The 15,977-nt window shown below is 47.0% G+C and overlaps 1 protein-coding gene across 2 annotated transcripts in view; it reads left to right on the forward strand.

The window, feature by feature from the left end:
* The window catches only part of KALRN (kalirin RhoGEF kinase), a 637,474-nt gene that overhangs the window by 606,862 nt on the left and 14,635 nt on the right, over positions 1-15,977 (forward strand). For both annotated transcript variants that reach the window (XM_027106809.1, XM_027106855.1), the window contains 5 exons: positions 10,080-10,107; positions 10,630-10,801; positions 11,982-12,103; positions 12,768-12,899; positions 14,433-14,597. In XM_027106809.1, the coding sequence (XP_026962610.1) occupies positions 10,080-10,107; positions 10,630-10,801; positions 11,982-12,103; positions 12,768-12,899; positions 14,433-14,597 (619 nt within the window). The remainder of the gene's footprint in view (positions 1-10,079; positions 10,108-10,629; positions 10,802-11,981; positions 12,104-12,767; positions 12,900-14,432; positions 14,598-15,977) is intronic.

Genomic DNA, 15,977 nt, shown 5'->3' on the forward strand with positions numbered 1-15,977 from the left:
AAGAGGTTGTCATGATTCCAAAAAGACTGCATCTCTGCCCCAGCCATTTGACGCAGGGCCAGCCTCCCCCACGGCACAGGCTGCGTGCGGTCATGATGCCAGCTCCCAGGTATTTAGCTCCGGGTGGAGGTCGGGGTGCTCTCTGTGTAAGAACCGGCTTGGGATCCTGTGGGAGAGAAGGCACTTGGAAAGGTGAAGCTAATTTGGAAGGAAATTTCCAATTAGGGTAAGACTCATAGACTCTCAGAGTTGATGGAAACTCGGAACACTTTAGTTAACCCTATCCCCTTCATTTATTTACTCTTTATGGTGATAAAATATACACGACATAAAATTCACCATTTTTACCTTTTTTAAGTGGCATTAAATACTTTCACAGTGTTGTGCAGCCGTCACCATTATTCATTCCAGAGCTGTTTCATCATCCCAAACTGAAACTGTAGCCAGTAAACAATACCTCCCCTTTACTCCATCCCTCCAAGACTTTGAGAAGAGGAAACTGAGGCACAGGAAGTTGTAACTTCCTGTTCCAAAGTGAGCGGGTGCCCTGAAGGCAGTTTCTGGTTTTCCCTGGCCCTCGTTCCCCCACCCAACACCATGCTGCTCCTCTCTTGGAGCCCCTCCCACCTCCAAGTCCAGGTAGGTTTTAATCTAAAACACAGATTCTGGCAGACAAGAAGACGTGCCTTCCAGGGCCAATTTTCCTCTGTGAATTTGTTATTTAACTTTCCAGCTCAACAGAGAGGAATATCTTTTCTGCCCATCCCAGCCCTCCAAGGCTGAAGTAGGACTTAGATGAAAGTCACGCAAAGGCAGTATCACATGGAAAGAACACTGGAACGGGGGCCAGAAAACCTGGACTGCAGTCTGGGCCCTGTCAGCTATGAGACCTCGGGCCAGTCAGCCTCTCTGAGCCTCGGGGTTCTCTGTGGGAGGTCGCACAGCTCCGAGGGACATGAGCCCTTTGAGCCTTGTGCAGATCTAAGGTGTGATATCCAAAGACTTTGCTCTCCTGAACGTCTGACTCTGACAACAGTGAGACCCCAACAGGAGAGAAAGGAGAAGATTCTGTGCTTTGCCCCTGAAACTTGCTTTGCAGGGGGTGTGGCGGGAATGGCCTGGGTACATTTCCTCCCGAGACCCAGCTGGAGTGTCCACTTCCGGCTCTGGGCAGGGCTTGAGTGGCCAGAGCTGAACTTTTCTTTCCCTCCCCAAATCCACAATTCCCCAGGCCCAGCTTCCACGTCTTCAAAGAGCTAGGCTGCTGCTTGGCGCTGTGTCCCAGATTCGGAGCTTCAAAATAACTAACCTAGCCAGACAGATTGAAGGAAACGTTTACACCCCAAGTCGGGTGACTGACCTCCTGGCATCACCAGCGTTTCTACCGGTGCCTGTTTCTGCATTTTATAAAAAGGACTTTTTAACGAAAAGAACTCTTTGGAGAAAAAGTGAAGCGTCACATGCCTCTCGTTTTATTTTTACAAAATATTTTCTTTGTAATAGACCTGAAAGGTTGGGCCCGGAGACTGACGCTGCTTTGCCTAGCTCTGTTCTAACTCCACATGCAGATTGATTTATATTCTGCCACTGGGAGAAGGGCACTGAGCGGACTGGAGCTGGCGTTTCTCCCTCCCGGGAGGTTAATGACAAGATCTTCCACAGCATTAGTCACGTCTATCATGCTCTCTGTTCCTTCCAACCGCCTGGTGAAGATGCGGTTTTCTTACCCTCCTAGAAGAAACAGGTTCAGAAAGGTCATGGTCGTACAACCAGGAAAAAGGGCAGGTCTTGACTGTGGTGCTTTGAGATGCCAAACGTGGCAGGTGATAGGAAGTCTGCTCCCCAAGGGAGGCTCAGGTACTTTCCTTAAGGAGGGTCAGGTTCAGGCCCTCCTCTGTTGCATATTTGCTTGTTAGAGGAGAATTTCCTCCTCAACAACTTTTTTAATCCCTTGACAGCTGGGCTAATTATTTGGCCTCACCACACCCCTCTCCCAATGACTCAGGAGTCCAGACATAAAAGCCAAGAAAGAGGTCCAATTTCAAGGGCCGGAAATGTCTGAATTGGTTTCTCAGACCAGCACAGTCACTCAGCACACCCTCACCCTCGTCTGCAGGCCTAGCCCATTTCATTGAGGTCATACACCAAGGAGATTACAAGGTGCCACTGACCCAGGAGAAGTCGCTCTCAGAGCCAGCTATCAGCGGGGCAGAGGTCACCACCTCCGTTGCCCACACCCTGCGCTGTCGAGGTCCACCTACTGGCTCACTCAACGTGTTTTTCTAATCAACTCAATATAACAAAACCCAGTTGACACAAGGCATCGCAGTGAGTACTATGGAGGGCCAAAGAATTATGTAAGATCTGGTCCCTCCCACTGCTTACTGCCGTCACATGAGGGAGGCAGCTCTGATTAAACGCCTGCATTATACAGCAGACTTCGAAACTTGCTCTGATGGAGGCATGGAGCCATTCATGTACTCGTTCAGTGAATATCTAGACACCCACTCAGGCCCTGGGCTAGTAACAGTGGCTACTGTTTATCAGCCTTTCCTATATATCTGGCTCCGTGCTGAGTCCTTTCCTCCCAACAGCACCCTGACGTAGGTACTATTATCATTATTTTTGTTTTACAGGTGAGACAGCACAGAGAGGTTAGTAACTTCCCCAAGGTTATGTATTCACCACCTGTCTCCCAGAATGCCTGTGAGCGTGGTCATTGGCTTCCCACGATGGCAGGGTGTGGGTTGGAGGGACTGATAGGATGGAAACAGTCTTGGAAAAAGGTGAAGGGCCAGAAAAGGGCTTGAGCAAAGGCCCAGAGGTATGAGAGTGCCTGGCACATTTTGAGAAGAGACTATGGTCTGGGTAGCCGGGGTTTAGGTATGTGGGAAGAGTGGTGGGAGATAAAGCCTGGCAGGTGAGTTGGAACCAGACTCTGAAGGCCTCAGGGGACTTGCTAGGAAGCCTGGACTTAATCCAGTGGCCAGTGAGGAGCAGTGGAAGGTTGTCAGGCAGAGTCAGGGTGATTCATTCTGGACTTCAGAAAGATCACTGGCCCCTGACTGAGAACAGTGGGGACAGGCAGGCCTGTTGGAGGGCTGTTGCCATCCATCTAATGAAAGGTGGTAAATACCTGATCCTGACGGGTGGGACAGGGGGAGGAATGAGCGCCTGTGAAAGGCAAAGGAGGAGCAGTGGGGGAAGCAGAAATGACAGCGGCTGAGTGCAGCTGGGGACGTCAGAGAAGGAGCATCGGGCGTGAGAATTCCCACAAATCAACCTTCCACTCTCCCGTGGCCTCGGAACACACTGTAACCTGTTGTGGGTCCACAGACTCTGGGAGGGTGTTTCACTCAATAAAAGAAGCTTAGGGGATAGGGGTATGATCAAGGTCAAATCATTGAGGGAGGAGACCTCAGAACATTCATCTATAAAGACTTTGAATATTCAAAGTCAAGATCTTGGCTTCCAAGTTGCAAACATGACTTATAGAAGGGAAGTGACAACACCGCCACTTCACCATCCCACCCTGCAACCCCAGTCCCGTCCTGACAGACTTCTCTGTGGCTGACAGCCCCGGGAGACCAATGCATGCACAGCAGTAAACCCCCTTTCTGTTCCTTTCCCCTCTACTGTTTTGTGGGACAGGCGATAGATTTTTTTTTCATTATTAAAGTCATATTTTTATCCTTTTTATTTTTGAGAACACAATAAATGTTCTTTAAGCAAAACACCGAGGAGAAATAGGAGAGGGGTTTGGACTAGACGTCCCTGTGAAACAATGTGCTCCACATATGGACATTCATAGCTCTACGCAGCAATTAGTGCTCATACGTTCTTCCCAGGAACACATGGAACTTTTTATGAAATTTGACCACGTACTACGCATAAAGCAAACCCCATCAAAAATCAAGGAATCAGTATTGTACAGACCAAATTCTCCAACCACGTGCAATTAAGTTAGAAATCAGCAAGAAGATAATTTTTTTAAACCTCATACATTTGTAAATTTGAAAACAATGCTATTACAATTGGGTCAAAGAAAAAAATGGTTGAAGAAAACTACTTAGAGCTAAATGATAATGAAAATACTTGGGAGGTACAGAACTAGTTCAAAGAGAATTCTATTGCTGTTCAGGATTGTGTTGCATTTATGTATTTTTTTACTGCAATTTATTTTATGTCTTAAGAGATGAGCAGAGGTAGGAATATTTTCTAAATTTTTAGAGATATGTATTCTAAAAAATTAGAAAATCGTGTCTGGTTTGGCCAGATTGGAAACATGAAGGGTTAAACCTCCAAACCAGAAATCATACCTCAATTTTTAGAAAGTGTTTTTCTGGTATCTGTTCATTTTATTGCCAAACCTCATCATCTAAAATCCCTCTCCTTCCTCCTCTGAACACAGATTCATATGAAACAAGCATAAAGAGAATAGAAGAGGCAGAAGACAGAAATGTTGTTTTAGTCAAGGTAGCTCTGAGTTGAGTTCAGGACATTAGAAAGAAGAGACAGAAGACAGAAATGTTGTTTTAGTCAAGGTAGCTCTGAGTTGACATTTGGTTTGAGTTTCGTTTGACCATTTTTATTCCCTCAGCACTCTCGATAATATAGTTTTTGTTTTTGTTTTTTGTTTTTGTTTTTTTTGTGCGGTACGCGGGCTTCTCACTGTTGTGGTTTCTCCCGTTGCGGAGCACAGGCTCCGGACGCGCAGGCTCAGCGGCCATGGCTCACGGGCCCAGCCGCTCCGCGGCACGTGGGATCTTCCCGGACCGGGGCACGAACCCGCGTCCCCTGCATCGGTAGACGGACTCTCAACCACTGCACCGCGAGGGAAGCCCTCGATATGTAGTTTTGAACTGTGTTTTGTGACAGATGATGAGGGATTTAGAAAAAAACAGGTATTTTTCTTCTGGAGTCAGTTGACACCTGCTTTTCTAGGTAGATGGGATTTCACCCTCACTCTCAGGTCTTGAAGTCAGTATCTTGGACACTGACTGGCAAGAAGAATAGACTCCAGATTTCCTCAGAACTCAGCGTGTTATTCATTGCTGGTTGATTTTGCCTGTGATTCTCTCCTGTTACCTCACTGCCCTGCCGTTTTGAAGAGAAATCAAGAAAACGGATGGAATTCTCTCCGGAAGGAAGAAATTGGGTTGCTGATGGACCGCGTCGTGGTGGTTCTAGGAGGACGCACTACCGCCTGCCGCCCTCTGCTGTTCAAATGAAACCAGGCTTCCCAGCAGTTCTTTCCCACCCGGCCAGTACCAGCCTCCTTCTCCTCCTGCACTTGGGTCTCACAGAGAGGCAGCGTGCATTTTATGTAAATGTCTTCTTCCCTCCACGGCCACTTCCATTTTAGATTCCAGATCTCTCCTCCTGCCCAGCCACCACTTTACGTGGCCTCCAGACTGTTTCTAAGGAAGGCAAATGTTAGCATTTAGGAAATAGCTGCATCTTATAATTAACCCTTCAGGTCCCACACTGACGCCTCAGGTCCCTGCCCACACCACCGGTGATCATAAGACAAGGTGGTCAGGAGACCTAAATTCTAGTCTACTCATTGAGTGGCCGCAGTTAACCTGATTTAACAAATTTTACTTGATCTTTTGCTATGTGCAAGGTGCTATGTTAAGCAACATAACAAACAGTACGTAAAACAGTACATGAACAGGTTACTATCTTCGAACGGTTCACAAGTCTGGTGGGGCAATTAACATGCAGGGAAGATGTGTGGATAGATGGCAGCGCGTGATCAGAGCCATAGGGAGCAGCCTCTGGAAGAGCAGAGAGGAGAGGAAGGTCACTGTTGGCTAAATCTCAGACCCTGACTGACCAATGAGATTCCAGAACAAGTCAAGTTCCAGACTAATGGAAATCGGAAAACACTCCAAGTTCACAGCAAGGCATTTTCTCAAGTCTTCTCCCCCAACTTAGGACCCCACCATTTCACATTTTCATTGCTTTAACAAATATCAACGGAGCACTTATGTGCTAGGTATTACGCTAGGCTCTGAGGCAATGACAATGAAATGAAACGTGGCCCTTGCCTGCATGGGCCTTGTAGTCCATAGGGAGCTTCAGGCAAATACAAGATACAGTGTGAGAAGGTTGGCATGACTCTTCTCCAGTCCATACTCTGATTTGCTTCAAAACAGAAAGAGAAATAAACGAGGGGGGAATCTCCTATGGGCAGAATCCAGAGTCATAGTTAGGAAAACATTGGTATGGACTTTTTCCAGGCTCTTGGTCCTTGCTGGAGGAGTTTGCAGAGGAGGACTGGGTAGAGATGAGATGTACAGCAAGGATGGGGATTAAAGGTCAGCAGGCAGGCCTTTGACATCGATGACAAAGTCTCACGATGCTTTTCCCCAGACCTTGCCTCTGCACTGAGCACTGAGGTGGGAAGAGCTCTGGGGGCCAGTTCCCCGTCACTGTCTCCGTAAGGCTGCACTTAATTCCCTGTCTCCTCTGGAAATGGGAATAGGTGACAGGTGCTCGGCACCTCTTCCCAGCGCTTTGGAGGGGCAAGTGAAGGAGTTTGTGAGTAGTTTATGCCAGCCATGCAAGGTTAAACAAATCAGTGATGGTATTACCATTGTCAGCAACACCTAGGCCAGCCAAGGGGCAGCGGCATGAAGACGGGTGCCTTCCACAAGCCGCCTCCAGAGAGAAGCTGCAGTTAAGCCGTATCAGCAGCCTTTCTCTCCAAAGTCCGCACTAAGTTCTACACGGAAGCTAGGAAGATTTTCTTTTTAAACGGTGCCTGTGTTTAACAATATACTTAACACGGTTGGGGTTGTGACAAGAAAGAGGAATAAGGTAAATTCTCTAAGCAGCCGTTTGGGATGTTTATAGAAGTACCGCCACAGTGCAGGTTTACGAAACCCCACTTAACTTTTTATAACGTAGGCAACTGCCATTTGTCTCTTCCATTTGTCATCTTTCTCCCCCTGTGTCTCCTGGCATGGACTCGATGTCCTGCTCCCTTGTGGATTCCCATCAAATGGGAAATACAAGCCATCGAACAAAGCTGGCAGCATTCCCAAATCTTTTTTACCCTGGAGTCCTTATGATTGAGTGGGGGTAGGACGAGAGAGCGGGCAGTGCTCCGTGTTTGCTGGAGGCTGGCTATCGCCATCAGCCAGGCTCCCTCCTGGACACGGTGAGCCATTTAATTCCATCTTGCCCACTAGACCATTGGCCCAGTGAGGGCAGGCCACCACCACCTAACCAAGGGTCAGCTCAGTAAATCTTCATGAAATAGATAGAGCCCTTCAGTCAAACAACTTTCCAGGTGGGCATTATTGTCCCCAGTTTACAGATGAAACCGAGGCCTCAGGTGCTTGGGAATGTTGTTCAAGGCCAGGGAGTGTGTCGGCTTAGGGTCTGGTACTATGTCCTCTGTCTGCTGGAGAGTTTACAGTCCCTCCTGCAACCCACACTCTTAAGACCCTCCTCTCTCAGAGGCCATTGATTTTATTGTTTTGGTTTTTTTAAATCATTTTCCAAAACGTTTGCATGCCATTGTGTTTGAAAATAGACTCTATTCAAATAGTATTATACCCAGGAGTAATTATGTTATAGATCCTTTGGCCCTACTTCCAGATTCTGTGTATGAATCAGTCCTAAATTCATTGGAGAACTGAAATGTGGACATAGGTCAAATACTCATTCAACCAACACGTATTAAATGCCCATTACGTGGCAGACCGGGGGCTAGAGGCCTGAGGTACAAAGATGAATCACAAATGGCTCCTGTCTTTGAAGAACTTACGGTCTAATAGCTCTAAGTGAACCATTTTTTCCTTAAAAAAAATATTACAAAAGTGAAACATACTGACTGCAGAATATTTGGAAAGCCCAGGTAAGAAGAAAAAGAAAAAAGGAATCACCAATGTGCAGATGTTTTATAAATCCTGAGGTCAGGGCCTATGGCTTAGCATCTCTGTATCCACAAAATCTTACACCAGCCTCAAGAAGCAACGTTTTTTGAATGGGTGGGTGGACGGCCACCCTTCATCTCATCACCCCAAGAAGATCACTATTAACGTTCAGGAAATATTCCTAGTTTCCTTTTCTTTGACTGTGAAATGACTGGCTCGATGTCATTCTCCCACCTCACCTAAGTCAGGTGGACCAGTTTCTGGCCTCCTTAGCACCCCCTACAAGTGATGCTGGACTGCCCACCATGTGTACTGGTAGTTTAGTTAATTTTTCAACTAGAGCAACTCTTCACACTTCTCTGCCTACCATGGCCCAGGGCCTCTTCACATAGAGGCGGTTTCTAAGGTGTGGGAGAAGCAGTCGCTTTTACCAAATGCCCCATGCATCCTCCACACCCCCCCGCCAGAAAAGACTCAGGGGCAGGAAGTTGGTTTATGTGAGATCAGTCCCCTTGGATGGAGGGGAACCTTCAGCAGCTTTCCTCAACAGGCTGCATGTTGATTCACCTGAGGCAGCTTTTAAAACTGCTGGTCCCAACCCCACTTCACACCCATTAAAACAGAATTTCTAAGCATGAGGCCCAGGCACTGGGGGTTTTGTGTGTTTTTAAAGCCACCTGGGTCAAGGGTTGAAAACCGTTGATTTAAAAGCAGGCCGGGCAGTACTGTGAGTGGCCTTTGGAGACTAGTATAGGGCACCGTGATGGTCAGAGTCTTGAGACACTCAGCCCCGGGACTTGGCGTTGCAAGAGTTTTCTGAAAAACCTGGGTGGTAGATGCAGGCAATCGGTGTGCAGAGGGGAACTCAGAGGAGGAAATATCTTTTTCCAAAGGGCTCGTATGGTTGCCTGTGTCAGGTAAAACCACACAGAAGCCAAGCTCACCTATGACTTGGGTAAATTGGGGAGATATGTGTGACTGCCCCAACAGACGATTTGCAAGACACATGAGCCTCCTAGCTTCATTATGAAGGAAAGAAGAATTTTGCAAGATGAACTGTTAGAGATAAGCCCCTGCAACGATAGGCCTCTTAGCAGAAGGGAGATGATTAGACTTAGATAATTTATTTAAATAGTCACTGAATACTTGTTATTTGTCAAGCATTGTGTGACATACAATATTTCATTTCATCTTCATGATAACGCTTTGTACTAGGTATTATTTATCACCATGTTATGGTGAAGGAAAGTGATGACAGTAAGTTTTTAAAAATGAAGATAAAATCACATTAAGCAAAAGAGGTAAGCCCCAGCCTCTCCTACTGGGAAGCCCAGATTTTGTTCCCCCCACCCAGCTTTATGACCCAGGCTGTAGGATTACAGGTAATACAAAAGATAGGAGAAAAACCAAGGCGACATCTTCTCAAGAAGGGGTAATGGCCAGTCGACTGGAAGGTCTTCCCTTCTGTAAGATCCATGGTGTCACAAAGCAGACACCGTAGTGTGCAGAGGGCTCCAGCATGGCCTCTGCCAACCAGCCACGTGACCAGATAGGTCCCTAGGGCAGCCCAAGTCTCTGTTTCCTCAACCGTGCAGCCAAAAGGGCTGTGCAGTGCTTTTCAAGTTGCCCTGTGGAGGCCTGGGCTACAGGAGCAGTTCATTGGGGCAGGATGGACAGCTGGGACTTCCCTCTTCCCCCTTCAACCAGACAAGCTCTGCATTTAGGTGCTGGAAGGAAACCACTGGGCTGGTTAATGTCCATGACTCTTCCAGTTTAATAGATGTCAGTCGCTCTGTTTTTGAAAATTCCCGATGCTGGGAAGAATCAGTGCCATCACGATGCTTGAGTGCATATTGAGGTGGGGGAGAATGGCACAGGGCAGGGAGGAAAAGCAGGTGAGGTGACGGAGGATAACAAGGCCAGCTGTGGCCAGCCCAGCTCTGTAGTCACAGTAAACCTGCCTGGGGCCCGGGCTGCCCAGATGGAATGTGAACAGTCAGAGCAGATGGGAAAGTAAACCAGGCGCCCTTGTTGTTACTGCAGTAGTGAAGCAGTCACAAGCCACAGGAGCTGGGCTCCACGCTTCTTGCCCCAAACTGTACTTTCCTTTTACTCACTAGGATAGAAGTCTCCCGTTCTCTTTTAGTAGTTTAGGATTTAAGCAATTTTCTGTTTCTTTGTGTTTTTCAGATCTTAAATCCAAATTTCATCCAAGAAGGTGAGTTAAAAAGTGACAGAATTGAGTACGTGGTGATTGGCTAAATAAATTACGGCAAATCCAGCACTGAGGTAGCACCTTTAAACAATGGTGATATAGTTCTCTACTTAACGGACAAGGAAAATGTTTAGGATACACCGTTAGGGTGAAAAAGACCACACCTTGTAATGTGTATAATGGGATCCACTCTTTGTAAGAAAATATGTGTTTATATAAAGTCTAAAATGATATATACCAGACTGTTCACAGTAACCCCTGTGTGATGTCACCATGGAGCTTTTTCTTCTCTTTTTTAATCTATATTTCCTAATTTAATCTAAAATAAACATTTATTACTTTTTTTTAAATTACTTTAAAAATACTTTTTCACGGGACACAGGTGGCTCTACAGAGTTAAGCTGAAGGTTATTTGAATCGTTACACAACATGGGTGGGGAATGAGAGGGTTGTGTTATAAAATAGCTGTTTTATTCTGTCTGTTCTGAACGATGCAAATTTATATCGATGTTGATTTGACCACAGTGGCGCCAGAATTCCTCGTGCCATTAGTGGATGTGACCTGCTTGCTTGGGGACACAGTGACACTGCAGTGCAAAGTCTGTGGGCGGCCAAAGCCCACCATCACCTGGAAGGGTCCAGACCAGAACATCCTTGACACTGACAACAGCTCAGCTACGTACACGGTCTCCTCCTGGTAAGCTAACGTCCCCACGTCAGCAACCCCAGCACCTGGGTGCAGCACCCGGAGGCTAAGTCCGGCATGTAGCTCCTGTTCTGGTTACTTGGTCTCAAGAGAAGAGCTGCCCTGGAGCCTATTCTAGCCCAGAAACTTTGTGCCCCTCGGAATCCTGTGAAACAGTGGTATACTCAATTCCTTCATTAACTAAAGAACAATTTTCTTAGAAGAAACAAAAATGACTTACTCCAAAGTGTGCAATAGAAAACAGAAAATCCAGCCACAAGCATGCTTCTCACAAAGACTATTTAACAACTTTGGCTGGCTGCCTCCCAATTATTCTGTTAATATTTACTGCGCCTAATTAAGAACTTTCTTGCACAGTACTGCTTACAGAGGAAAGCCATAGCAAGCCCTAGATGCTTAAGAAACATTTATGGAAGAAACAGCTAGGATCAAGACACTGCATCCTTTAACTTAATGTTTTTGCATGTGAAATGGGGTTCCCAGCAGAGACTCCCTGGCCAGGTCCTGACATATCAGTGGACCCAGGGAGCTTAGCTTGAGAGTCAGTGCATGGTGAAGCTCATGAAGATCACCAGGTTTTGTGCCGACCAGTGGGGAGGGAGTAGGGCTGACTGTGACCTCTGCATTTAACCCTTTCAGAGCAGTTCTTCCGCTTGATGTCCTGGACCCCAGGCTGGGACTACTGGGAAAGTTATTTAGTAGAGGAATTTGCCTTTGCTTAAGTCACTTAATTATCTTGAGGGTCCCACATGTAGAATGTGAAATACTTGAACATTTCATTCTCTTTCCATTTTCTTGTACCACTTGTTATTGATTGTGGACTGAAAATGTTTTGGGACCAAGTTGCTAAGTGGCAATGACACTAGTAATATTGGGGACCAGTATTTGCATAGGACTTTATATATTTCAAACCATGTTCTGATTCTTATCCCATTTTACTCCTCTACTAAGCCTCATTTACAACCAACTTGAGAGATGGGCATGGCAAGAATTTTCTTCCTCTGTATGGCATTGGGGAGATGGAGAGGCAAGGTTCTCACCCAAGTGTATAAGAAGGTAACAGAACAGGGACTAGACCTTGGTCCTAAGGACTCAGCTCAGCACCCCTTATACTTTTATAGTCACTTGTCTCATTACTGGAGTCTGAAGGGCATCCTTTTCGTGTCCCTAGTGATTCCGGGGAAATCACCCTCAAAATCTGCAATCTGATGCCCCAAGACAGCGGTATTTATACCTGCGTAGCAGCAAACGACCACGGCACCACGTCAACGTCTGCTACCGTTAAAGTGCAAGGTACAGTCTCTTGGATAGTCAAACCTTTTTTGTGCTTTCTTTTTAATATTCATTTTCTAATTCTGGTAAAATACACATAACATAAAATTTACCATCTTAACCAATTTCAGGGGTACAGTTCAGTAGTGTCAAGTACATTCACACTGTTGTGTAATCCATCTCTGGAACTCTTTTCATCTTGCAAAGCTGAAACTCTGCACCCGTTAAACAACGACTCCCCATTCCTCCCCACCCCCGGCTCCTGGCAGCCGCCATTCTACTTTCTGTCTCTATGAATTTGTGTTAGTCAGACATTTTAACTGGACGTTACAAGGGATCCCTGAGACCTGGGAAAGAAGAGGTACATTGTGAAAGTTCCAAAGCAAAGTTCCAGCAAATGGGAACAGAATGAATCTTTGATAAGAGCTGGCCGGGCCCTACCGTACACCTCCTAAAGCCTAGTTCTCTGACCAAGCTTTCTCTCCAGGGTGCAGCATTTAGTCCGAGGAAGAACTTCTGACAGCAAGGTACATCTCCCAGCTCTCTCTCGGGCCTAGGGAAAGGTGTGCCACTCGGTGGAGAAGGTCATAGGAAACATTTGAGACACAGGTTAGGTGTGTCAGCCTTGGTGTAAAATGCCAAGTTCTGCAGAAATAGCATTTGACCCTAATTTCTGTCTCTGTAGGTGTTCCAGCGGCCCCTAACCGCCCCATTGCCCAGGAGAGAAGCTGCACCTCTGTGATTCTCCGCTGGCTGCCCCCATCCAGCACGGGAAACTGCACTATTTCTGGTTACACTGTGGAGTACAGAGAGGAAGGTGCGCCGTCTCCCCCTGCTCTTCTTCTTCTATCTTCTCTTTCTCTTAAGGAGGGCCTTCAGAGTCATAAAACTATTTGCCTCTAAGCCTTTCATCAGCTATTCCTTCCAACTATTGTCTTCCAACTCAGCACAACGGCCTCAGTGCCGGGCTACAGCCACCTTTAATCTCAAACACCGAGCAGGGTTTTTTGCCAGAATAATGACTCATGGCAGGTTGCAAAGCACCTTCACATGCACTTCTCTGCTTAACCAGCCCGATCACTCAGACGGGGACCATCGGGCCTATTTTACAGATGATGAGGCTAAAGCTTAAAGAAAGTTAAGAAACACAAGGCTGGGGTTCATAAGAGGCAGAGCTGGCGCGAGAACCCAGGGCTCTAGTTTGCTAATCTGTGACCTTTCTCCCAGAGAAGTAACGAGGGTGGCAAAAGCAGAGGTCTACCCCACCTCCGCCCGCCAACTTTACCCCCAGACAAACTTAGAGACCACTATAAATATATATATATGATGACTTTTCACATTGTTCAGTTTTCAAATTGTTCAGTTTTTAAATTTGTTACATTTACGTGCTAAGAGTGCATACATTTCCTTAGCAGTTAGAAACAACTATTATCCAGAAGAATTAGTTGAAATGAGAAGCTGCCAGGTAGCTCTAATTGTTAAAACAAAACACCTCTCTGAGCCGTGTGATGAGCCACACACCTGCATTGAAAGCAACCGCTGGCACCTGGAACCAGAATCCTCCGTTTTACTCTCTGTTACTCCTCTTATTTTAACCCTTCTTTCTTCTCTTAAACAGGCCCTCTGCAGTTATAAAGCTGTTTATGTTTGCCTCTCTCTTTAGCTGTTCACTGTGTCTCTCAACGCAGCACAAAGGTATCGATCGATGCTGAGCTGAGAGACGTCTCTCTCCAAGCCTGTATTTCCCTTAGCATTATTCAGGTCATAGTTTATAAGATGAACTGAGTTCTCTTGGGAAAGTTATTTAATCATTCTGAGCCTTGGTTTCTTTATCTGTAAAGTGAGATTAATCCTCCCAACCTCATAGGATTTCTGAGGATTTAAGTGAGAAGGTTAAAAGAGAGAATTATGGGAAGACTCCTTCCGCAGTATTTTACATGTACCTAATGCTCCATACATGTTCCTTTCTGTTTCAATTTCCAAACGCATATTTTCTCTCACTTTGTTATTAATTCACAATATACTTTTCTGGCCTTGTTAAAAATGTGCCGTGTGTGCTTCTGTAAATTCTGCATGCTCTATGTCTTTTCACTCTCCCATGTGCCCATTTGAAAATGAACAGACTCTACAGGCCAGCTGCTTGTACCGCTCTCATGACGTGTTCAGTCTTTTAGGAAATTGAACCCAAACCTGCCACAGTTAGCCCACAGGCTCTCAAGGCCCGAGGCAGTGACCACAACTGTCCCTTGAATGGAATGTGTCACTTTTCCTTTCTTTGTTTGCTAAAGGTCTTTGAAACAATGTGCCTCTGGCCTTTCCTCTTTCCTTCTCCTCGGAAACTGTGCCCTAGGTTCCCAGGCCTGGCAGCAGTCGGTAGCGTCGACCTTGGACACTTACCTTGTCATTGAGGACCTCAGTCCTGGGAGTCCTTATCAGTTCAGAGTCAGTGCCAGTAACCCCTGGGGGATCAGCCTTCCCAGCGAGCCCTCAGAGTTCGTGCGACTTCCAGAATACGGTGAGTCCCAGCCATGCCCAGTACCCCAGGCGATAGAGACAAGACACCTGGCCGACTGTCACATACTCAAGGCACTGGCTGCCCACTGGCAGTGTCAATAGGCCACTGAGCTAGAGGTGACCTGGATTTGCTTGTCGGCTTCTGCCAAGTAGCATTTCAGAGGCCTCACGAAGGGTGTTTCCGTAAAGTACAGGGCTCAAGTTAGAGCTGCCACCCATGTCTACCCTGGGCCTGCCAGGTTCCTGGGCACCTGTGTGCGTCTCCAGGGACCAAGAGGGGCAGGCAGGGGCCATGAGTCACATGGGTGCTACCAACCCTCTTCTGAGACGGGAACACTGAGCCACCTCTTCCCTGGGAACCCCTGCCGGCCTAAGTGTACCTCAGCCCCACTCACCAACTTAAAACGGGGCGAGGAAAGCAACCTGCCTGAAGGGTTTGAGTCAAAATGAGGATTCAATAGTTTCCCCACCCCCAACCCTCCCACAATGTCTTGTTCCAACATGGGTATGTTTTTACGTGGATGTGTTGAACAGCTAAGATACGCATTTAACTAGCTGCATATGAGTATTTTACAAACGTGGTTCTTATTTTGCCCCCCTATTCATTAGCTCATCAAGCCACCTTGGTCCCTGGGACATTTTGTAAGAGGAAACTTGTTAACCTAAAGAAATCTCCAAATAGCAAGGTTTGGGGCAGGGCAGGGCAGTGGACTGTGTACATTGGGGCAGGGAGAGGAGGTCACTGTAGTTAAAAGACAGTGAACCTGTGTCTTGGGGTTAAGGGCATCCTGGAGTCTCAAGAGGAGCTGTGGACCCTCTAGGGCCCCGGGCTGCAGCCCCGCCCCCGTGGTTAGCTCCGGAAATGCTCCCCAGGCCTCTCCCCACTGCCAGCCGGGTTCAGCTCTGCTCCCAGGGGCCTGTGACTCACTGGGAAACCTTGGCCCCAGTTCTCTATTTCCTGAGAACTCAATATGGGTAAGCCATGTCCAGGCTCAGCCCGGCTGTGCTCTGGGCAGCCTGAGGTGACCGGGGTCAAAAGAGACGTGCTGCAGGCTTGACTACTCTTCTCCCAGGCCACTGCCTAAATCCCGCCCAGGGATGACCGCTGCTTTTTGTGAGCCTTGCTCCCCAGCAGTCAACACAGATAGATATTGGTGTGCGTGCTTGTGTGTGTGTGTGTGTGTGTGTGTGTGTGTGTGTGTGTGTGTGTGTGTGTGTGTAAATCATTGCCAGGGAATTAATGCATCATACAAGGTAATACCACCGAAGATTTGGGGTTAGGCTAAATCACTCAATACACCAGATAAGCTCATTCATGCTGAGAACAAAGGAGTGAGAAAGCAGTTTTTAGAATGTTTGGAGCACTTTCGTTTCCTTTTCC

Source organism: Aethalodelphis obliquidens, unplaced genomic scaffold (assembly GCF_003676395.1).
Source record: "Aethalodelphis obliquidens isolate GAN/ISIS:26980383/991018 unplaced genomic scaffold, ASM367639v1 scaffold1, whole genome shotgun sequence".
Lineage (NCBI taxonomy): Eukaryota > Metazoa > Chordata > Mammalia > Artiodactyla > Delphinidae > Aethalodelphis > Aethalodelphis obliquidens.